The 25,137-nt window shown below is 36.5% G+C and overlaps 2 protein-coding genes across 2 annotated transcripts; one reads left to right on the top strand and one right to left on the bottom strand.

Annotated features, from left to right (window-relative positions):
* The first annotated feature begins 1,679 nt into the window (after positions 1-1,679).
* Positions 1,680-2,614, top strand: LOC110095364 (cucumber peeling cupredoxin). Its single transcript, XM_020820879.2, has 2 exons — positions 1,680-1,947; positions 2,048-2,614. The coding sequence occupies exons 1-2, from the start codon at positions 1,752-1,754 to the stop codon at positions 2,452-2,454; spliced, it is 603 nt and encodes a 200-aa protein (XP_020676538.1). The 5' UTR covers positions 1,680-1,751; the 3' UTR covers positions 2,455-2,614.
* Positions 2,615-17,406: 14,792 nt separating this feature from the next.
* LOC110095366 (pseudo histidine-containing phosphotransfer protein 6) lies at positions 17,407-22,129 on the bottom strand. The gene is made up of 5 exons (XM_020820882.2): positions 21,463-22,129; positions 21,219-21,349; positions 20,992-21,135; positions 18,656-18,728; positions 17,407-17,673 (listed from the first exon to the last, which is right to left on the bottom strand). The coding sequence occupies exons 1-5, from the start codon at positions 21,529-21,531 to the stop codon at positions 17,617-17,619; spliced, it is 474 nt and encodes a 157-aa protein (XP_020676541.1). The 5' UTR covers positions 21,532-22,129; the 3' UTR covers positions 17,407-17,616.
* Between the last annotated feature and the right edge of the window lie 3,008 nt (positions 22,130-25,137).

The raw sequence follows: 25,137 nt of genomic DNA on the forward strand, positions 1-25,137 counted from the left end.
GTCTTGCAGCCGAACTGACCATACCGCAACACAATCCCACGGTCATACACTGTGATAATACCTCCGCCATCGCCATTGCAAAGAACCCGGTCTTCCACGCCAGAACAAAGCATATCGAGATTGACTACCATTTCATACGAGAACACATTGGCTCCGGATCAATTCAGCTCACTCACATTTCCTCCAAAGATCAAATCGCAGATATTCTGACCAAACATCTACCACCGGCCCGATTTAATGACCTTCAAAGCAAATTAACCATTCGACCCTCGAATGCTTAATTTGCGGGAGGCTATTAGCATAATTAATACACTTGTAATTACTGTATTACTGTTATGCCATTGGCTCTGTATTAAATACTTCCTCTGTATCACCGTTTAGTTCGAATACAATAATTTCCCTTTTACCGTTTCTCTTCCCGTCACTCTCTGTGCGTTCCCTCCTCAGCATTTCTCTCACTTATAAGGTTGATTTATAATGTCAACGCATGTCATTATTTATAAAGTTGATGCACACAAGCTACTGCCTGCTGACTTTAACACCTGTCATCTCTTATAACGCCAATACGTAACATCATCACTAATAAGGTTAATGCACATTGTCAATTTTAACTCTAATTTTCGACATCACTTCAAGATTATACCGGAATTCTTGGTTTCTAATCTTCTCTCCTAAAAAAAAAAAGACTAATTAAAAATACCACAACCAGTCACTTGAAGACAACTCAAACGACTCAAGGCTCTTCAAAATTTCACTATAAAATTTATCCTTAAAAGTTCGTGTGTGCTATATTTTGACTATATTATGAAAATAATCTCACTTCGAGTTTCCGTATAAAAAATTTAGTGCTCGTGAAACTTGTTTTTAATTTTTGTGTAATGGATCACCATACAAAATTAAAAAGTTAAATCTCACTTTATCCATTGCACAAATATTGAGCTCTCAAGTTTTATATGAGGAGAGGAGTCTGTAACAATTGTAGTCCAAACCCATCATATCCTCCTATGTCAATCTTAATTCTTAAAGCTCCTACATTGCCAATGTTCATGTGACACCCCTTCAAGCCCTCCAACAATGATTTTTTCAAGTTGTTTTTGTTACTTTGATGTCTATAGGAAGAAGAAATCTTGTATTTTTATACTATCAATAGTAAAAACTTAACCATTCCATCAAGCCCCTTTAGTCTCCTCCTTCTTCTTTCCTTGAGAATTTCTTAAATTTTTATTACTTTTTAAAATAATTTTTTAATATAAAAATTTAATTTTTTATTAAAAATTTACTTTAAGAAATAAAAAAAATTCGGCCCAAACTAAGCCGAAATCTACCATAGACAATACGATCTCTGACCAGCTCCGCCGAAGAAAACACGCACATCTAAGCAGCTGGCCACCGTTAAAAGACTCCATCGGTCAAAGTACGTGGGCAGTTAGGTTATTCTTCGCTCAGCAACCTAACACAGCTCGCTTGATTTCACATTGACGAAGCCTCCCAATACCAATTGAACAACCCATTTTGCACATAAACCCACCAACAAAACCCTTTTGGCACTCCTCACGATCATAAGGTTATGTAAACAAATATATGCTTTAACGTGGAGCTATCTGCAAATTATTAATTGAAGGTAATGTTTGGCTCGCCGTCTATAAATAGTACAGCTTGAGACCCTTCTTCCCATAGCCGAGAAAACAAGGAGAAGCTTGCGAGTACTCTTGTAGGGCAAAGAAACGGCAAAGTGAGATATAGAAGAAGAGATGGCCGGAGGAGGTTTGGGAAGATGGCAGGCGGTGGCGATGGCCGTCGTCGCTAGCTTTGCGGTTGTTTTTCCGATGATCTGTGCTGCCACGAGTCATACAGTCGGAGGCTCGACTGGGTGGACCATCCCGCCAAACTCCAGTTTTTATCCAAATTGGGCATCCCAGAACAAATTGGCCGTTGGAGACACTCTCGGTAACTAAATTTGAATCATTTGTACATATTATTTTTATATTCCTAACGAAAAATCCTCTGTTTTTTACCAATTCTGATGAATTTGTTCTTCTGTCGGCAGTGTTCAACTTTCCGACGGGCGCTCACACGGTGGTGGAGGTGCCGAAATCGAGCTACGACGCATGCTCCACCAAAAACCAGGTGGGCGCGACGCTATCCACCGGCCCCGCCACCGTCACCATCAACTCCGCCGGCAAGCACTACTACATCTGCAGCGTCACCGGCCACTGCGCCTTGAACCAAAAGCTCGCCATCACCGTCTCCGGTGGCTCTCCGACAACGCCCTCCATCCCGCCGGTGGCCAGTAACTCGCCGGGAGACGCATCGAGCCCCACGCCTCTGCCGACGGCAGGGGGGCCATCAGGAAGCTCCTCTGGTGGCGGCAGCTCAGCGGCTCTGCCGGCCTCGATGGTGGGAATTCCGGCGGCAGCGGCTGCCGGACTTCTTCTGGCGGCTGCCCTTTGGTAGATGAAGTGAAGAGTTTGGTACTTTTTTGTGCTTGTTTTATGTAGTTGATACAGTGATTTGATTTTCCTTTGGTCATAGATTGAGATTTGAATTTCTCCTTCAGTGTATTCTATTATTTGCTTCTTGTAATAAGAGGAGATATAGTGGTGATTGACATTTATTTATTGGCAAATAAATTTCTGAATTTTTAAATATTTTGTTAAAAAATTGTATTGGTGAAAATTACATATATAACATATATAAAAACTTTAACTATTTATTAAACTACCTTTTATATTTTTTTAATTATTAAAATAATGTATTTACTCATCCTACAAACAAATCATTAATAATGTGATAAAATTGAAAAATTACAAAATCAGAATTTTATTGTGAATTTTAATATTTGATGATCAATTTTAAAATAGAGGTAGGAGAATAATAATTGTATATGTAATTATTCAATATTTGAGTATTTTATATTTAATTGTTTTTTTTATATAAGTACATTAATTTTATAGGCAACTAATATTTAAAAAAACTCTATTAAAATATCTAAATAACTTTTTATTAGGATAGAGCTATTTATATTATAGATATTTTTTATTTCTCACATATTATATTTTAATATAATTAAATTATTGGCTTGCATAAATATAATTAAGATAAATGAATAATTAGTTGGGTTTATTTTTCAAATTTAATTATATTATGAGAGTTAGTGATACATGGTAGAATTAAATATATGAATCATAAAAATAATAAATATACCAAAATACTCAGATATATTTTTCTATTAAAATTAAATTTTTAATTAAATTGTGTAATACAATTTTTTTCCTTTATTAACATTTTGGTTGCTTTCTGAGATTGTTATGTGGCATGTGCTAATAAAAGTCCACTAAGTTTAAGAGAATTGGGGGTCCCTTATTTGAACTTGAAGCCTTAGTAGTCTTGGAAATGAAATTCTAGAATTTCAATTTTCCATGCGTTAAAATAATTGTGGAGGAGAAATTGGTGTGGAAGAAGATAAGATTGAAGATTTAATAAGATTGAAGAGTTGGGGGCATCTTATATTAATGTAGCTCATCATGATCTGTTGGTTGGGAGTTTTGACAATCAATAAAGAGGTCTTGAATTTGAAGCTTGTGTGTGTGAGTTTGTATTTCAAGGATCTATTTGGACAAGTTTTTATTATTTAAATTTTATATCGTAATCAGAGCCGGAACCCCCTTTATGTCGGGGGGAAATTGCCCCCTAAAAAAATAAAAAATAAATAATTTTTGTTATATTATTCTTTAGATAATTTTTTTCCCTTCATCCCCCCCCACCCGCTAAAAAGTTTTAAAATACTATAGTTTTTAGGCAATTGCCCCCATCAAATAGTAAATATAATTCATCATTTTATAAATTAATTTGAATTTCAAAAATATCCTTACATGGGGGCTCTGCCCTCTTGGATTGCTGATATATCTGGGAAGCGTATGATGATCAAGGATATGAACAAATATGAGTCGCTATTCACACATTTTCTTGTAGTGAAGGTCAAGCCAAATTCAAGGCAACACTAACAGTTATTTATAAGTTTACCCCCTGAAAATTAAGACTGGTTCCGCCCTTGATTGTAACCATAGTTTTATATAACCTCATTTAGGACAACTTTCTAATTTTTTTTCTTTTTAGACCACAATTATAGTTCATCTTAGACCTTTTTTTTTTTTTTTTTTTGCTTTCAAGAAATTTTTAGATGAAAAGTTATTTTTATATTAAAAATTTTTTGTACTAAAAATTTGTTTTAGAAAGTATTAAGACAGTAATCTCAAACAAAGCCTAACTTTCAAAAATTACTTTCCCCACAATAATTTTATAATCAATTTTTCAAAAAAAGTTGTAGTCGTCTAAAGAGTAACGAATCCTTTGCCTATAAAGCTTTCATTGTTTTTAAAAAATTTATGTATTAAGACAATTTTATTTAGATCAGCTTTTAAAATTATACTTTTTCCATAATAATTATATAATCATTATTATAAAAATGGTAGATGTTGTAAACAAATCCTAATTAGATATCACATCCCTTAAATTTTCTCGTAAGCTATGAGAGTAAAGTTAAATATTTTTTGAATCCTCGCACGCGGTAATAAAATTGATTAATTTGGCTAACCGCATACGGCCACCAAATTGCTCGTCAGTTGCTTTGACTTTTGTCCCCCTCTTTTTTTTTTTTTTTTCTTTCCAAAGCTTTTAAAGAATAATTAACGGCTTTATATTGCGCAAGGAATAAATCATATAAAATAAAATAATTTTATTACTTTTTGCAATCTATTTTTTATATTTATTAAATATTTAATAAATAAATAAATTATTTTTTAAATACTCAGAATAAGTTTTTTATATTTTAAGTATTTTTAAAAATAATATTTGTTGCCAATGGTTCCTTCTTTGACGTGGAAGCCCCGTTACCAAAATATTGTTCTATAGCTAAAAAATTCAACTTAAGCATAAAATAAAAACAGAGGAGCAAATTAGTCTGAAAGAATATCAGACTGAAGATTTAATATTATTATTTCAGACTTCGTTTGAGATGATTTTTTTAATGCTTTATAAAGTAACTTTTTAGTATACTAAAAAGCTGGTTTAAAAAATAAAAAAAAGTTATCTCAAACGAAAACTTGATCTATCAGTTGTAGGCTTCATTTGGAACGACATTTTTACTGCTTTTTAAAATAGCTTTCTAACAAGCTGCTTCAAGAAGCAATAAAAAAACCGTCTCAAACGAAGCTGCAATCCACCGCCTAAAGAAAATTAAGAGTCTAAGAGTCTGAATGAGATTATTGTAATTTTTAATAAAAATGGTTTTAAAATAGTCATGAGAAAGAAACTTTTTTAAAAGTCTGTAAAAAACAGCTTTTTAGTGCATAATTTTTTAAAATGAGTGAAAAAATAGTAGCAAAAAAGAAATTATAGTTGCAGTATGAAAAAAACAAATAAGAAAGTTGTCTTAAACAAAGCTTATGATTTTATTTGGGACAACTTTCTTACTGTTTTTTAAAGCCAATTTTTAATAAAAATTAAAAAAAAAAGTCTTCAAAAACTAAGTAGCCTTACCTCAACCAAACATTCAAAAAACAAAGAAATATTTCCTTTAAGTAAATAATTGAATAGAAATAGAAACAAAGGCCTAACTCATCAATGACTCTGCTTAAAATAATGTGAGATGAAAGACTTCAATGCCTCTACAAAGCTTTATAATTAATAGAGTTGGTAGAGATTGGAACTTGTCCGAAGACGTAGGCGTTTGTCACTATGATAAGGAGATATAGTTAATAGTTAATTTGCCAATGCTAACCCCATTTTGCGACCGTTGTCTTAACCGCGAAATTGCTCGTGGAAGAGTAAAATATTTGGCAGACACAGATGGCTCGATGTTTTGTGTGAGATAAATTTCTAAAAATACTTTGAAGTCCCTCATGATATTTGTTTTAAATATGTTTTAATGATTCTTTTGATTGAATATGCATAGTTAAACATTATATCATCCCGAAGAGTAGACTAATGTTTACTATTGATTTGAAAGAAAGGAATTATAATTTACTTTCCTAATCAGATGCAACAAAGGGAATATGAAATTCATCCAAAAGGATGAATAGTACATTCTCTTATTGTTCTAATTAGAGAAATAAATTATAAATTCATTTCCATAATCAAATATAGACTTAATGAGCTCAAAGGAAACTTCATTTAGAGAGCAATCAAGCAGACAATAGAATGCATCCATTGCAATACAAAGAAAGGTAGGGGATTAAAGGACATCCCTGACGATGACCAGTAGAAGAGGGAAAAAAGCCTTCAAGAACTCCATCCACACAAATAGAGACGTGGACATTGATAATGCAAGCCTAACCCACCCAATTAAAATTGGAGGGAATCTTTTTTTAGCCATTATCCCAAGTATGAAATCTCTTGATTCATAATCAATGGCTTGCTTGATGTCAAGATTAGCACGCATAATTTGAATCTCTTATATTTTTTTAAGAACCCTAGAATTTCAGCTTCAAGAATAACATTATCAGTATAAATCCTTTTATGAATGAAACCAACTTGAGAGGGTTTATGATGATTGGCATAATGTGTTTCATCTTGGCAGCCAAAATTTAGAAATAATCTTATAAATGGTGTTGCACAAAAAATTGGCCTAAAATTAGCTATCAAGCTAGCATGATTGTTTTTAGGAATTAAGGCAATGCCAATAGCTTTAACAAATCTAGGAATATAGCCTTTCTGAAAAAATGATTGAACAGCTCTGCAAAGATGAAGACCTATAATGTGTCACACTACAGGAAGTTCAGCTATTACCGGCGGTTAACTTGGTATTACTGGCGGTTTTAAAAAAAATGGCGGCTTTTCGGCGGTTCCCAAGCCGCCGGAAAAAAATGGAGTCGGAAACCATTGTCGGCGGTGTTTTTTCCGATGGTTAACCTGGTATTATAGGCGGTTTTAGCCGTCGGTATACCGCCGGTCATAATAAAGTCCGGCGGTTTTATGACTGCCGCTAGTTCCGGCGGCATATGCTTGAAGAACCGCCGTTATTACCGGCGGCTAGACAACCGCCGGTAACAGCTGAATTTCCTGTAGTGTCAGGTAGTCTTGTAGAAGTAGAAATTCAACCCATCTGAACCGGGAGAACTATTCTCTTTCCCGATTCTCTGTTTCTCATTCTTGCGTTCATCAAGAATTCTACATGGTATCAGAAGTTCAGCTTCGCTGATCTTGGACGACATGGACGACTCGTCTTCTTCCCCTCAGATCTCTGCTTCCACGGCCAGGACAAGCTCCGAATCTTCTGGCCTTCCCTCCTCGCTCAAATTCGTTCTGGCCAATCTCAAGAACTTCGTGCATTCCCCTCTTTCTCCGGACAACTATCCGGTATGGCGCTCTCAGATCCTTAAAATCTTGCGTGCAAACAGTTTAGAATCATTTCTTGATTCCACTGTACCTATTCCGCCCAAAAATGTTACCACCTCAGACGGTCTTACCGCTACCAATCCTTCTTATTTGAATTGGGTCTTTACTGACCAAAATCTTGCTGCTGCCATTTGTGCGACTATTTCCTCTCCGGTTCTCCCTTACATTCTTAACCTTGAAACCACCTCGTCGATTTGGAGTACACTTGAAACCCGCTTTCAATCTACCAATCGCTCTAGAGTCATTCAATTAAAGAATGAACTCCATAACATTTCTCTCAAAAATTCCACCATGATTCAATATCTCAATGAGGTTAAATCTATCGTGGACAAAATCGCTGCAGCTGGCTCTAACGTTGACACCGAAGATATTATCTTGTATATCCTAAATGGTCTTCCGGCTACCTACCAAGCCTTTAAAACTTCTATTCGCACCATGCTTACACCGCTGACACTTGATCAGTTGTACCCGCTTCTCATCAGCGAAGAAATCAATATTGCCGCTGATACTGCTCGCATTACTTCCACCGATGCTCAGATGGCTCTGTTCGCCTCCCGTGGCCGGGGTCGCCGGTCAAGAAACCGTTTCACTTCTTCCACCAATAATTCCACCAAAGAACAATCCAACAAGATCCCCACAACCTGCCAGATCTGTTTGAAACGGGGTCACAATGCGACGGACTGTTGGCACAGACTAAATCCTCAGTACTTGCCGAAATCAACGTCTACTCCTACCACTGCTCTCCGTGCAAATTCATCACAGAATCATACTGACTGGTATCTCGACTCGGGTGCATCTTCTCACATGACGAATTCGCTCGAAAACCTCTCCATCTCCACGCCTTACCGCGGATCCGACAGTATCACGATCGGTGATGGGAGTTCGGTTAGCATCGAAAATTCCGGCAAGGGATTGCTACCGACTCCCTCTCGTAAGCTTTCTCTATCCCATATACTTCATTCTCCTTTCTTACAATACAACTTATTATCTATTTCTAAACTCACTCGTGACAATAATTTGGCTATAACATTTGATCCTCATGGTTTTTCTTTTAAGGATCTGACGACTAGCAAGATTATTCTACAAGGACCTTGCAGTGCAGGACTTTATACCATTCGGACACCTTCTCCTACTGCTACAAATCCAGCTCTGCATTCTACCGTTCACGGCTCCGATCCTTGGCATGACCGTATGGGTCATCCTAGCAAACAGATTCTTGCTAGCATTGCTGCAAGAAATCAGCAACTTAACATAGGATTTAATTCATTTTCTTGTCATTGGTGTAATACAAATAAGTCTCATAAACTGCCGTTTCCAATTTCTGCTTCTAGAAAAATTGCATCTCTTGATTTGATTCATTCCGATGTCTGGGGGCCCGCTCCCATGGCTTCTGTAACTGGCTACCTTTACTATGTCATTTTTGTAGACGACTATTCGCGTTTTACTTGGCTATTTCCCATGTTTCATAAATCTGAAGTTTATAACATTTTTGTTGCTTTCAAAACTCAAATAGAGAACTTAACTTCACGCAAAATTAAAAGCATTCGTACCGATGGCGGTGGTGAATATATGAGCAACAAATTCACTCAGTTCTTACAAACAAACGGTATCACCCATCAGATATCTTGCCCTCACACTCCGGAGCAAAACGGAGTGGCAGAAAGGAAATACAGGCATATCATTGAAACTACCCGTACAATTCTTCACAGGGCGTCTCTTCCGTATAAGTTCTGGCCGGATGCCGTCCTAACCTCGGTTTATCTTATAAACCGTATGCCTGCTTCCACGACAAACAACTACTCTCCTTTTGAACTGCTGCACAATCAAAAACCGGACTATAGTCACTTGCGCATCTTTGGATGTGCTTGCTATCCACTCATCCCATCATCTCAACGACATAAACTACAACAGACGGCCGATTGCTGCGTTTTGCTGGGATATTCGGACACTTACAAGGGCTACAAGTGTCTCAATATCAATACTAATAAAACCATTTTGTCTCGACACGTAAAATTTGACGAGCATTATTTTCCCTATCATTCTAACAACTCAGACATACCTGTGCAGGAATCCACTATCAGCCCTCTGCTTCTTACACCCTCCTCAGTTCATTCGCAACCTTCAGTTGTCAATTCTCCTCCCACTGCAGCTGCTCAACACAATGCCGTCTCCTCCACTCCTACTCAGACTCAACCCTCTCGTGTATCGGCCACTAACTCGCAATCTGCGTCTCTCCAGAACAATGCTCCAGTGCAGCAACCCTCTCATCCAATGGTTACCAGATTTCGAACAGGTTCTCTTAAACCAACTGTTCGTCTCAATCTACTCCACACAAACAGCACACCGGACCTGGCTCATGATCCGACATCCTATCATGAGGCCAGTAAACACAATGTCTGGCGAACAGCAATGGCATCCGAATTTTTCGCTCTTCAACAACAAGGAACATGGACTTTAGTCCCACTACCAGCTAACTGTTCGGCTCTTGGATGCCGCTGGACCTACCGCACCAAAACACACTCGGATGGCTCCATCGCCAAACATAAAGCAAGGTTGGTAGCTCAGGGTAATCACCAAGAATACGGACTTGACTTTACAGAGACTTTTAGTCCGGTTGCTAAGCTCCCCACCATCCGAGTCCTTCTTGCCATTGCAATTCATCATGACTGGCCGGTTCAACAATTAGATGTCGCTAACGCATTTCTACACGGCAAGCTTACCGAGACTGTCTACATGCGGCAACCCAAAGGTTTTGAAGATTCTACACATCCCGACTACGTTTGTCATCTTCAAAAAGCAATTTATGGGCTTCGTCAAGCTCCACGACAATGGTACAACACGTTTACTTCTACTCTTGTCTCAATGGGTTTTTCTCATAGCACCGCAGACCCTTCCCTTCTCATTCTTCATGACAATAGCATTCGCATATATCTGCTTATATATGTGGATGATATTCTCATAACCGGTAATAACACTCAAGCTATCACCAATATTCTAGCTAAACTTGACATCAAGTTTGCTATGAAAAATCTGGGTGAAGCCCATAATTTTCTAGGCATACAAATTAACAGATCAGAGAACACTTTCTTTTTATCTCAACGGCTCTATGCCTTATCCATACTCAAGACGGCCAACCTCTCCAACTGTAACAAGCTCTCCAATCCAACCTGCACTAAGCTTCCATTGGACATACAGCCGGACCAGCATCTCTCGGATCCTATTCTCTACCGCAAATTAACCGGTTCTTTACAATATCTTACGCTCACAAGGCCTGATATTGCCTACAGTGTAAATCAATTGTCCCAACATATGCATCAACCGGAAAATCAACACATCTACCTTTTAAAACGTCTCCTCAGATACATCCAAGGTACGTCTGACTTTGGTATACCAATTACTAAATCTAATCTTTGTCTCACTTCTTTTTCAGATGCGGACTGGGCGGGGGATCCCATTTCAAGGAAATCAACGCTGGATACTGCTCCTTTCTTGGCGACTCTATCATTTCCTGGACCGTCAAGAAACAAAACACGGTGGCTCGTTCCTCTACCGAGTCTGAATACCGAGCGCTTGCAGCACTCATTTCAGACGTTATCTGGCTCCGACGGTTGCTCACTGATTTCGGCCAACCTCCCAAACAACCGACTGACATCCATTGTGACAACACGTCTGCTATCGCGCTCGCAAATAACCCGGTGTTCCACGCTCGCACAAAACACATAGAGATCGACCACCGATTTATTCGAGATCACATTCAGCAACAAACAATCCGCCTCCTACCCATTAGCACCGTGGATCAAATTGCTGATGTTCTAACAAAATCCCTCTCTACACCTCGATTTCATACTCTTAGATCCAAACTGAGGGTAATTCAAAGACCCATCAGTTTGCCGGGGGATGTTAGCTACACCAAAACTTAGACATATGTCCTGTAACTTTTCCTGTAGCTATGTGTACATCTTTATGTTTTCTATATATACCTCTGTAATATACTATTCTAATAATGAGATTAACTGCTTCTCTCTATTCTCTTTCCCGATTCTCTGTTTCTCATTCTTGTGTTCATCAAGAATTCAACAAATGCATCCATTGCAATATATACAAAAAAGGTATGGGCTTAAAGGGCATCCCTGACAATGACCAGCAAAAGAGGGTAAAAAACCTTCAAGAACTCCATCCACACAAATAGAGAAGTGGACATTCATAATGCAAGCCTTAACTCACCCAATGAAAATTGGAGGGAATCTTTTTTAAGCCATTATCCCAAGTATGAAATCTCTGGAAACAGAATCAATGGCTTTCTTGATGTCAAGCTTAGCACACATAAATTTGGATCTCTTATATTTTTTTAAGAACCCTAGAATTTTAGCTGCAAGAATAACATTATCAGTAGAATTTTTTTTTATGAATAAAACCAACTTGAGAAGAGGGGTTTATAATGATTGGCATAACGTCTTTCATCTTGGCTGCCAAAATCTTAGAAATAATCTTATAAATGACATTGCACAAAAAATTGGCCTAAAATTAGCTATCGAGCTAGCATGATTGTTTTTAGGAATTAAGGCAATGCCAATAGCTTTAACAAATCTAGGAATATAGCCTTTCTGAAAAAATGATTGAACAGCTCTGTAAAGATGAGGACCTATAATGTGTCAGGCAGTCTTGTAGAAGTGGAAATTGAACCCATCTGGATCGGGAGAAGAGGAGAAGAACCAGAGAAAACAACAATCATAGTCTCATCATGGGTAATAGACCTAGAAAGAGTAGTAATAAGATGTGTAGGAACCATGGGACCAGAAGGAAAACAAGAGAAGCCTGGGGGAGGGAGAGGGGACGGGATGTACAAATTGTGAAAATGATGGGTAATAGTTTGAACTGCATTATGATAATTAGCTGCATCATCTTCTAGAGTTGTAATGAATGAGACACTATTATAGTTTTTTCTCATATGAATTTTGGCATATATAAACTTGAGATCATCTTCTCCTTTTTTTAACCACTTTTCTTTGTCTCTCCGAATAATCCAAGAACACCAAAAGTTAGAGAGATCAAAAATCCTTCCATTCAATTGTGTAAGGGTACAATTAAGAGCAAGATTATTAGGATCCTCATCCAAGAGAGCAAGGTAATCATTTTGCTGTGAATGAAGATCTTTCAAATAGGTCTCAATAACAGAAAATGAAGCCCAATATTTCAACTTAATGCAAGATTTCAATTTCCTCAGTTTGTTGCAGAAATCCACTAAAGGGTTTCCATATATATGAAGGCTCCAAAAACACATTAAGAACAATGTCCCAAAATCCATCAAGCTTAGTCAAATAGTTTTTAAATTGATTCAGCGTTGTTGAGAGGTAGAGTGATAGGGCTGCAAATGAACTGAGCGTTTGACGAGATACTCATGGCTCGGCTCGATAAGGGCTTGTTCATGTTCGTTTTATAAGGTAAACAAACGAGTTTAAGCGCTCTTGATAAATACTCGATAGCTAAATAAACAAGCTTGAACAGTGTATCGTTCAGTACATTTATGTTCATGAACAATCTTACTTAGGAGCTCGTGAACAAGCTCGATTAGAGATCGACTAAGAAGCTCGATTATAGCTCAATTAGAATTTTAAAAATAAATACTATTAAATATACTCATTTAATAATTTATATTTACTAATTTAAATTTTTAAATTTTAAATTTTAACCATTTTCATTATACATATTTTTAACTTGTATTTTTACTAATCTAACTAATTAGAAAATTTTTATTAAATCATATACCAAAATTTTTATTAAATATAAAACTTTTATTAAACTCTTGCCTCAAATCTCAATTCCCTCTCAGAATAAAAAAAATTTAAAATTTCTACCGGACCCGCCTGCCCTTTCTCTCTCCTCTGTGGCATCAACAAACTCAAAAAAAAAATGTTCTAAGCGTTTAGTAGTACACCGGCTAGGATTAATGGGAGAGTTTTTGTCAGGTAGTTGGACAATGGGTGCATATATTATAGGGTCAATAGGGGAGGTTGATGTGGGTGTATCATGTAAAACCCCTCCGAAGTTGATTTTTTTTAGTGCTGTTAGTCCGGACGAACTGGCCTTTGTCCCGGACGAACTGAAGAAAATTGTGAAAAAATCTGTCTGGATCGTCTGGACGAACATGTAAGGGTCGGGACGAACTGAACCCGAGAGTTTCGTCCAGGGATGAAATAAATTAGAATTAATTTCGTCTGGACGTTTTGAGTCCAGAGGAGTTCGTCCGGGACGATCCTGTTTGATAAATATCCGATTTGAGATATTTTTGATCATTTTGAAGAAAGAGAAATAGGCAGGAGAGAGAAAGAGAAGGAAAGAGAAAGAAGAGGCTTGATTTCGGAGGCCGCGGAGCACTTTTCGTCCGACGACGCAGTTTGAAGATTTGTTTGTCTCGCAGTAAGGACTTCGAATCTTATTTCTGATTTTGAAGATTTCGAGTTTTGATAGTTCTGTGCTCAGATTTGTGTTTCCGTTACCGAATAACGTGCGTAATTTTGTATTGACGAAAGTTTTACCGCACAACTTTTGATGTGTTTCTGATATGATATTTCTAAACGATTTGTGTATTTTCTGTAAAGTTTTTACCGATAATTTTGAGTTCTGTGCAATTTTTATCGAATATAAAATTATCATGATGTTGAAAAATGTTGCTTCAGTACGATAAAAGTCTTATATTGTTGTTTTCCATGATCTGTGGTAATTTGGTAAATTTCTGAATCTGTTATTTCTGTGTACATTCCGTGTACTGCCGTTATGCCGCTGATTTCTCGTACGATCTCTGATTTTCTGAATTAATGATTTGAATGATTGAATATGCATATGAATGTGGATATATGATTGAATATATATTACTATTATTGAAAGACAAGTGCATACTAGTTGAACCGTTGGTTGGAGATTCTTCAGTCGACGGGCACAGATTGGTGACGACTCTTATTGAGCCAATGGATATGGATATGGATATGGATATATTTATGGATTTCTACAACAGCACTATGGATTATCAACTCGAAAAACGCCTTAATAGCCAGTGATTGTACTTGTCGAGTAAAACTATGGTATTGTATGGCTTGTGTAAGTACTGTTCTTATGATCTCATTATGGATTTATTGATTACTGTATGCATTTATTTATACCGATGAATTTATTGATTTTGAATGGATTTATATATATATTGATATCGACGGACTCTTGTATTGATTATTGATTTATTGATTTTGAATGGATTTATAGATTTATTGATATCGACGGATTAATGTATTGGATTGATTTCTTGACGAATGGATTTACTGATGGATTTACGGGTTTACTGTTATTGTCGGTTCATTGATACTGCATATTGTATGTGTCACTGTACATAGATACTGATATTGATATGGATATTGATATTGTATTGATTCATTGATACTATCGCTTCATTGATATATCATATTGAACTGCTGCATGTGATTCATTGATCGATATGGAATAGGTTTTACTGTATTGATTTGATTGTTTTATATGATTTCATACTGATTGATAGTATTGGCCAGAGATGATTGATTTGATTGATTATGTTGATACGATATTGATTTAACAGTTATTATCGAGACGACGATTTTCTTCTATCGATTTGATTGGATTCTTACGAGATTTATCGTATGTACTGATTCATGGAGCTTTATGGATTTCTTTCTACTGTTTATCGATTCTTTTACCGATGATTGTGGATTGTATCGATCATGCGTTGATTACTGATTTTCGTATCTGCTGCATAAATTCACTGATCATGTGCAACTGACTGATATGGATTTGATTGACTGACATGCATATTATTTCAGTACCGTACTTTGATTTCAGTTATAGGCTTTGGTGACCTGCTGGGCTTTTTGAAGCTCATTATATATGGTTAACAATTTCAGGTCAGAGCAAGGGAGCAAGAAGTGATGGTTGATCAAGACTGTCGACGAATCCTTTCACTATGGATGCCTGGGGCACCACATATCAGAAGGATTTTCCATTGTAGAAATAACAGTGGTGACAGGATTATACATGGTATTATGCTCGGAATCAGATATATTGATGAAGGTGACAGAGTATGAGTGTGTGAGGCAGTAGGTTTACATGTGGGATGCTATGGAATAGGCCCAACAATGGTCTGAGGACGTGGAGGGTGAATATGGGGTTGTTTGCTCCGCCTATGATCACTGGCTCGAGAGGCATTAGGAAGCCTGATTTGACTATGACCTCTATTAGATTGTATTTGGCTAGGTTTTGGGGTGGGTTGGGTTGTGAGGAATGATCCAAAGAGTCATAGCGAGAATAAGAAACCGGCCTCCATTCATATTGAATTTTCAATTTGATAATCTCATCCTCAATCGAGATCGGTATGTTGTCCGGGTAGGTGGATTTGTTATTTACCTGAACACACACATGGGCATAGGTCAATTGGGATTTTTGAGTAGTTGGAGTGTCAAAAGCTAACAAAACACTCACTTTGTTGGCTATCTTTGAAATTCCTTTAGAATCCCAAAAATATAGAGGCAAATCTAATATCTTAAATCAGATGGGAACCGTGTTGAAATTATCCCTCTATAGATGAAATTTCAATGTCTTTTTTTTAAGGATAAATGGCTTACCCAAGAGAAACCACACTCCCCTAGTCCATACCATTTCATGGTCCAAGGGAGAATAAAATTATAAGAGAAAGAACCCATTACTTAAATTATAAAACTGCATAGTACCTTGGAGATTCCAAGCTTTTCGGATAGACGCAAGCAACGCCTCATAATTAGGAAGTCTACCAACCGAATAGCCAACCAAAGATAAATTCCATTGCTCCGCCACAGAGTCGGTCTTAGCTTTAGGGAATACAAACACCTCTTCTTGGATATGGAGAAAGGATAATGAGAGATCCTTAGAAGAAAAACTTGAGGGAGGAGAGAGGACCCCATACTAAGAAGAGAGCTTCCCCTCCAGTCCAGGTGGAGGAGGAGGAGAAAAGCAGGAGAAGATGAGCAGAAGGGGCGGCTAGGGCATACACGGGTGACGGAATACCTTCAAAATTTTTTTAATTGGGAGAGGTAACATGGTTCACAGTTGTATCAAAGTGATTTTTTGTAAGTGATGAGCTTCTTAGCATATTCTTGCTAAGCTTGTTCAGTTCTAAGCCTTCTTGCACTTCTAGTGTTACTAACAATAATCATTTTTATAGGGTGGTTTCAAAGAATATTTTATTAGAAATTGGAAGTAAAAGTTTTATGATAAATTTATTGGTGGTCAGAACTCGAAAATCATTTCCTTATGCAGGGCTTTTTCCTGCTTATTCAAATGTGCCAAAAAAATAGTTATGATTCTTGATGAAACATACTTGTTAAAGATGAAACTTAAAAACAACGATGAAAAAAAAAGCTTTCCCAAACAACAAACTCTCAAGAATCATTTGGTCTCCATGACAGAACTCAATTTCAAATTGTTAAATCGAAACAAGAGAAGCTCAACATAATTTTTTTTTTCTTATAACTATAAACTCCAGAGAACATATTAATAACAAATTTGAGCTTCGTTTGAAATGATTTTTTTTGTTACTTTCTAAAGCACTTTTTAGTAAAAAAAGATTAATTTAACTTTTTTTAAGTGCTTTAGAAAATAATAAGAAAGCCGTCCAAGTTGAACCCTTAGACTTTGTTTGGGACGACTTTCTTACTGCTTCTTAAAGCAGCATTTAATTTTTATACCAAAGAGTTGCTTTAATAAGTAGTAATAAAGCTTTCCCAAACAAAATCATAGTTGGGTAAGTGTAAATAGTGTTCACCACGATAAATCTTGCGCACAAGTAAATACAGCAATGGTCGACCCTACATCAGAGCCAGGTGCCGACAATTCCATCCCCTACCTCCCCTTCTCCCATTTATTTATCACCGGCAAAGAAATCTGAGGCTTTCCAGTTGTGGGAGAGACGATCAAAAGAAATTAATAAAGGCCCAGCTGCTGAAATGCATTAAGAACAAGACATAAAAGAGCTGCAGACTCATCAGAAATAATTCATTATTTTGAACAACAAGTACAGAGATAACAGCTAGCCATTCACGCCTTACAAGTCCTCCGACCTGATCACCATTAATACTCCTCAGTAATTAAATCGATTAGATCTCACTACCGGTCTCAGCTACTAAGAAGAAAGATCTGCTTGATTGCTGTCGTGATTTGCTCTTTCTCGCATCATTGCAGAAGAGGGTGGTATCGAACTCCTGCCGCCAACACTCTCTGCTGCTCTATCTGATGAAGGGAGGGTCAAAACACACAGAGGGTTAGAAATTTTGAAGTACTGTATCTATCCTTGACTGGATTATTCTGGTGCTTATAGAGATAAGAAAGAAAAAAACAATCAAATAAGATTATCATAATACCAATCTTTTTAGGGAAAATTTGGAAGTGATTGAATTTATTTTAAAATTAGTGTAATATGGGGAGAGCAAAGGGTAGTGATGTTAAAAAATGATCCAACCCATCAACCCGTCAACCCGTCAACCTGATCAAAAAAATCTGGATTCGGATTGACTCATTTAATTAATGAATGGGTCGGATTATTGTTCGGTTTTTCTAACCTATATATTAAATGAGACAGGTTCGGGTTGACCTATAAATCTATTTTTTATCCAAAAATGACCTGTTTGATATTGTTTTTCCATTTTTCTTGTAGGTATAATTTTCTTATTTCATATCAAATATGTTAAATATTATAGTTAATAAGTTATTAAAAAAATCAAAATGGGTTAACAGATTGCATTGCATTAATTTTAAAATAAATCAGACGATATTAATTTAAGCACATTATAATATAATTTATATCAAGATATACTAACATAGTTTTTTTCATAAGGAAATAAACAACAAGAATGACTAAAAAATACAATAAAAAAGAATATATTTTATAATAATAATAATAATAATAATATATTATAATAAAAAACATTATAAAAATCTATTATTAATAACAATTCTAATACTTCTAACATCTCCAAAAACTTACAATGTGATAGCACTGAGCATCTAGATTTTGTACAATACCAGATCAGTACCCAAAGAATTTAAGCAGAAAGCTTTTAACAGCAAAAGAATTAATTAAGAAAATATCAAACAATTTTTTTATTGCTTCATAAAGCAAATTTTTAATACTAAAAAGCAGTAAGAAATTCATTCCAAACAAAACCTAAACAGTTTAAGAGCTATGCATGCATATAGTTTGTATATAACATACCTGGAAGAGCTCATGAAGTTTGTTCTTGAGGTAACAGTACTCGTGTTCAAGCACAGCTAACGAGCGAAGGCACCTATGGCGACAAAGAAAAATAAGGGGCACGTGAGAAGGGAATTAATTAGAAACTTGAAAGAAGTAAAAGGAAGGGTTTGCATGCGGCCAAGACGACGCAGAAACCCACGCGGGGGACTAAGCCAGCAAAGGAGCTGTACTGTTGCAGGCAAAGGAACAGTAGCATGGTCATCGCCATTAAAGTGTTGACAGCCCAAGTCATGGGACCTAGTTTCTTTATTGTATACGTAACCACCCTAGCTAGCTATATATCTCCGCCCTTAAAGCTTAGGTTTTTTTAAGCACTGATGCTACATAATTCCAAAATAGTTTTTTTTTTTTATGAGGAACTGTCCGCTGTCACGTCTAACTTCACCGAGGGCGCTTGGTAGTTTGTAAATCCCGATCGATCTATTGGGCCACACACGTCACTGTACCCGCAGTCGGTGCTTTGGGGCCCCCACTGAAGTGGCGATTGCAGCTCGAGGGAATCGAACTCGGGATGAGAGGTTCCTAACAGAGCACGCCCGCCAACCGAGCTAAGCATAAGTGGGTATTTCCAGAATGGTAACAGTGCTATATAGGCATTTTAGCTCTTATAATACAACTAGCTTTGGGAATGTACAATAAGCTTTTAAATAAGCAAGCCCTTTCACTGTACCAGCAGTCTGCGCTTTGGTGCCCCCACTGAAGGGGCGATTGCAGCTCGAGGGAATCGAACTCGGGATGGGGGGTTCCTAACAGAGCACGCCCGCCAACCGAGCTAAGCATAGGTGGGTATTTCCAGAATGGTAAGAGTGCTATAAGGCATTTTAGCTCTTATAATACAACTAGCTTTGGGAATGTACAATAAGCTTTTAAATAAGCAAGCCATGGTGTAGCACACTGAAGTCTCTTGGTCGCAGAAGTCAGTATATATTTAAAAAAATTATCAGCTGTGAATTTCGTACTTAACTCTCTTTGTAATGAGAGTACACGGATGTTTACTCTCTATCTACTCATTATTTATTCGATGTGTATACCCAATTATTTGGGGTACATAACTGCATAATCTCCACAAACTTGTCTTATAAATTACAAGCCTATGGATCACTATATGATTAAATTATCGCTTTCTCTCTCTATCTCTACATATATAGGAGAGAGAAAATTTAATCATGTAGAGAGAGATTATTTAATTATGCATTGATTCATAGACTTGTAATTTAATTGGAATGCAATGTTTTAAAAAATGTTCTATAAATGTGCTATAAACAGAAAAGCATGAAAAAATCATATTAATTTAAAATTTTTACTCTTATGTTTAATCATAAATAAAAATTATGATATCTTAAATTAAAAAGATAAAATAGTAAAGCATTATCAAATGAGTAGAAGCAAATGCAATGTTAATTACTGCATGATATCTAAAAATCTTACAATTATACAAAGACTTTCTCATAAAAAAAACTTATAATGAATATTTATCACCATTATTTCCATATTGATTTATAATTACAAGTCAAGAAAATTTATATATATCCATATATCAGTACAGAATGGATGGTAGCAAAGCAAAATTCTTATAAGAAATGATCTTTAATATGGAATTTTTGTGTGTATGATTTCAATATATATATATATATATATCAAATCATGGTTATTTTGTCTCAGAAGCATCCAATGGTTATATCCCCATCAAGAAATATTCTCTCTTTCACTTCTCTCCTGCTAATATCTACTAAATGATTTTTCAGTCATATGAAACTTTTTATAGCATTTACAAGATAAATTAGCTATTTGACACGAAATTATTTTGTGCGAAGGCCGGACGCAAAACATCATTCGAAGACCAACCAGAATGTACCATATTAGCGATATGTACCGAGCCATGGTATCGAGCAAAGAGTTGACGTGAAACATTCTGATTGATCTCCAGACAGAGTTCGGCGTCAGCAAAGAATAATTAATCCTATTTGACAGTTTGTCTATGTCACATGCATGAGTAGAGGAGATTTTTTGTTCTAGCAAGTGCTCAAACTGAGTCCACAAGAATTCTTAAATTTATTTTCAATCAGAGCAATATGAGTTCAAATACTTAGCATTAAAAAATTAAAAAATATATATACAAGAATTATAAAGTATAACAAAACTACCTTTAAATAGACTATATATTGAAAAAATTTATGTTCATTTTGAAAATCATTGAATATACTTTGAAATAATTAGTGATATTTATGAAAATTTTATATTGCACTAATCATTCAGTCATCATATATACATAATTTGAATGTAAGTTGCCATACCCAGCCCAGTTACAATGCTCTGAAGCTGCGCGGAATGCGACGCAGACATTTCGAACAAGATTAGCACCAATGCTAGAGCTGCTGCCCATCAGATGGTTCAAATAAACGCCGATCTTCCTATAATCCGTGCATTCACGATCCAAACTAAACAATAACCAGAAGAGAAAAAAAAAAAAGTTAATTGCTGAACTAAAAATAAGTCAATGATGAGAACAGCAAATTCGTACAGTAGTGTTCTGATATTTCTGAGAAGCTTCTCAGACTCCCTGAAGTAGATGGAGATTACTTCCGACACAAAATTCGGTGAGGACTCGTCCTGTAGCTGCTGCAACTGCATGAAATGCTCGTCCAGCACTCCCTTTATGGATATAAAGGAGATAAGCAAGCAAAGGAAAAATCTTGTTAGCAATGGCTTTGGAAGTGAATGATGAGGAGAGAGAAAGAGGGGGATAAGGGACTGTATATATAAACCTGGTGGAAGAGCAAGGCTAGAAGGTGGCTCATGTCTTCTTCCCACCGGCCGGCGCCCATCCCCAGCATCCACACCGGAAGACCCGTCTTGGAAGCTGGTTTCCTCTGCTTTCTCTCTCTCTATCTTTCTGAAGCTAGGAACCAAAGAAAGAGATACGGCGGCGGAGTGAACGAAGGAAGGTTTTGAATGGAATTTAAAGGGCACGGGAATTCGCGTGCACCTTAATTAAATAATGGGGACCCGAGCTTAAAGGAAGGAGTAAAAAGAGTGAAAGTTTGGCCGTTGGGTAATTTAAGCGAACAGTTGGTGGGCATGCGTCGGGCCCCGGGATCGATGTCATTGCCTAGCATCTTTGGGACCGGCCGCAGACCGGTGACTGTACATCGCCGGCCACCACGCATGCGCTCCTCTTTCCCTCTCTAACTCTGCTTTCCCTTTTTGAAGATTCCGATGAGAACTCGCCTTTCGCCGACCGCAGCCTGTCGCCGGCGGCCTTGCACTTTTAGCTCTACACGCCCTTTTTGTTACTTCCGCAGAGCTTTTGCTTTCTGTGCAGAAATCTGCGCCTTGTTCTTGCGTTCGGTTCGTTCTATATATCCTTCGTTTTTTTTTGTTTTTTTTTGGCTTTAGTTACATGCCTCTGACCTTCTCTTTCCAGCTGTCGCATCTCTTTTCTCTCTCCCTTTCGCGTAGGAAAAAAATTAGTAAATTAAATTAGTTACACGCCTCTGACTTAATTATTAATAAATTTTTCCCCCAAAAAAAATTAATAAATTAAATTACTAAACTATATTTTAGTCAATTTAATAAATTAAATAAGTAAATTATATTTTAGTAAAATTAATAAAATAAATTAACATATGAAAAGAGCAAGTCCTTTAAATAGTAAATGAAATGCCTATTAATATATTATATATGTAAATTACATTTTATTATCATTAGAAAATATTAAATATATTCCTCTTCAAATAAATTTAATAACCAATTCACCATAATCTAAGGATTAATATAATTTAAAATAAGCAAAAAATTTGTTTAAAATATAAAATTTCATTTCTCATCATCGATCTAAGCTAGCATGAACTACCTTAAATCCAACCAACCTAAACGCATGACCAACCTAAACAATTTCGTTTGAGAACGAGAGAGCTTGAGAGCTGATTGAGTTCGATTTCGTTTGAGACATCTTTGATAATGTTTCTACCGTCGCTTTCAAATCAAAAATTTAAAATATCATAAAAGCAACAAATAAACATCAGCCAAAAATTGTTCCAAACAAAAACTTAAGAATTTCAAATCGATGGGGATGAAGCGAAGCTAGTTGCGATCAATTGATAAAAGAACATATATATGTTGCTAGCTACGTTATTTGATCAAGACTAAAATTCTATACAATCAAATTTCGCTTTATTCATCAAAATTCGAGCTTGATAGACTGATCTATAGTCAGATTCAGCAAAGATTTTTTTTTTTTTTTAAGATAATATATATAAAACAATCCAAAAGGGTTACAACAAAATAGAAAGACGAGCTGAAAAAAAAAACAAGCTAAAAGCTAAAGGCTAAAAGCAGCTAAAAGCGGGCTCAGTAAACGGCCGAGGCTTCCAGCGACCCTGAAGCCTTGCACGGACCGTCCAGTAAGGTGTAGACAATGTCCAAAAACCGTCCCGAAAAGTCCCACCAAAGGTTGCCACCAGCAAAAAGACCGGGACGCGAGCCCCGACCACATCATTGCCCTTAGCCCACCTCAACAGCAAATTCCACCACAAAGCGTATAATTCCCGAGGATAACACCAAGAGAAAAAAAGGAAAACATAATGACACGAAAAATCATCATCTACGTCGGCCTCTCCCTCAAAATCTCCCCCGAGCTGCAACAATGAGAGAAGGTCTCTTACACACCAGAGAGAAATCATTGTCATTATCAGACACCAAACCACCTTTAGACGAATCAGATTCCAATTCACCATCCGACGAAACATTCAGCCAATTAAGCTGGTCCCTGATCTCCACACCAGAAGGATCACCCAAACATTTAGTCATAGCTTGCGTATCAATCTCATTCACTGGAACCTCAATTAACCTGTTGACAAAAGGAATACACTCCTCTCTGACACCAGATGACGGAGGCTCAGCCTCAAACCCAACAGGAGAAGATTCAACAGACAAATTAACAGCAGCTTCACCTTCCGACTTATCAAAAACCTGACCACACCCATTTGGTTCCACAACACCCAAAACAGGCGAACCTCCAGACCCCCTTCCACCCTCGGCAAGAGAAGTCGCACCAATAATAGGAGCGCGCCGAGTCCAACTCCGCCACCAGACCAACCGCCAAAGAGTCCAAAATCATATCCGACGGACCAAAGCCGTCCATCAAACACGAGGGAATAAAAGGAATTGCATTAGGAGACAACGAAGAAACATCAACATCCAACAAATTGACACCAACATCAAGCATATCCGGGTTATTACAGTTAACAACACCCATAGGAGAATTCATGCCAGGCTCCGAATGACCACCAGCCAAAGCAACAGGGTCAAACCCAGCCACAGGGGAACCCCCCGACGGCTCACCAGAAGGTAAAGCCCCAAAACCAACATCAGAATTTGACACAGAGCCTGGATCTAGATTATTAGATACCGCAGGAACATTAATCACCGGAGGACTTCGATCCAAAGAAGGGGGAACACAATGTAAAGAAATATGAGATACCATAGTTGCAGCAACATTAGGATCCTTAACGACAACATCCAGCACATCATTAACCACCTTAGAATTACCAACAATCACATCTGGTTTCTCAGTAAATACTAGCAAATCAATATTTTCTTAGTTGTAAAAAGTTGTTCTTCAACCAAAAAAGCTATTTTCAACCATTCATTATAAGTTTTGTTGTGATTACATGCAACCGACAACAAATATTACAATCGAAAAGTAGTAGCAATAATATAATCACAATGATCTTCGAGATTGATTTATGCGCGAACAGACAAGCCAAACACGAGTTCGTAAGCGGCGATCACATCTTGGTTGAGAGAATATTTGATGAAGATGGTACTGAACTTTGTAATACTAAAAAGTATCGTATTAGATACACACAAGATACGTGCATATGTCTGACACATTTGATACGTGTCTGAAAAACATCATCAACCCGTCTTATTTAAATAAAATAAAAAATATATGAAATATATGTGTCATATATCATGTCTCGAATAATAAACACCAACTTTAAAAGTATATTACTTAAACAAATTGGGTTAACCTATCTTTCTTTATATTTCAAAATATATTAGTTAAATATTTTAATATATAGGATAAATCTTGTTAATTTTATTTTTCTTATTGATATCTATTTTTATGATTTTTAATTTATTTAATTTAATTTTTACAATAAAACCGATTTTCTAGACTTCAATATGATAATTTATAATATCCTATGACTTATAATTGAATTTATGATATCTACGAAATTTAAATATATTTCTTCTTTTATGAGCAATCAAAGTAAATTTATAATTTCTTAAATTCATTTCATTTTTATTGAATATGAGAGATTAATATATGTTTTCTTTAATTTTAAAATATAATATTATAATATCCAATATGTGTCAATATCTTATATTTTTAATATTAGACTTGTCCCAAATTATATTTTTAATATGTGTCA

This window comes from Dendrobium catenatum, unplaced genomic scaffold (genome assembly GCF_001605985.2).
Source record: "Dendrobium catenatum unplaced genomic scaffold, ASM160598v2 fragScaff_scaffold_231, whole genome shotgun sequence".
In the NCBI taxonomy this organism is placed as follows: domain Eukaryota; kingdom Viridiplantae; phylum Streptophyta; class Magnoliopsida; order Asparagales; family Orchidaceae; genus Dendrobium; species Dendrobium catenatum.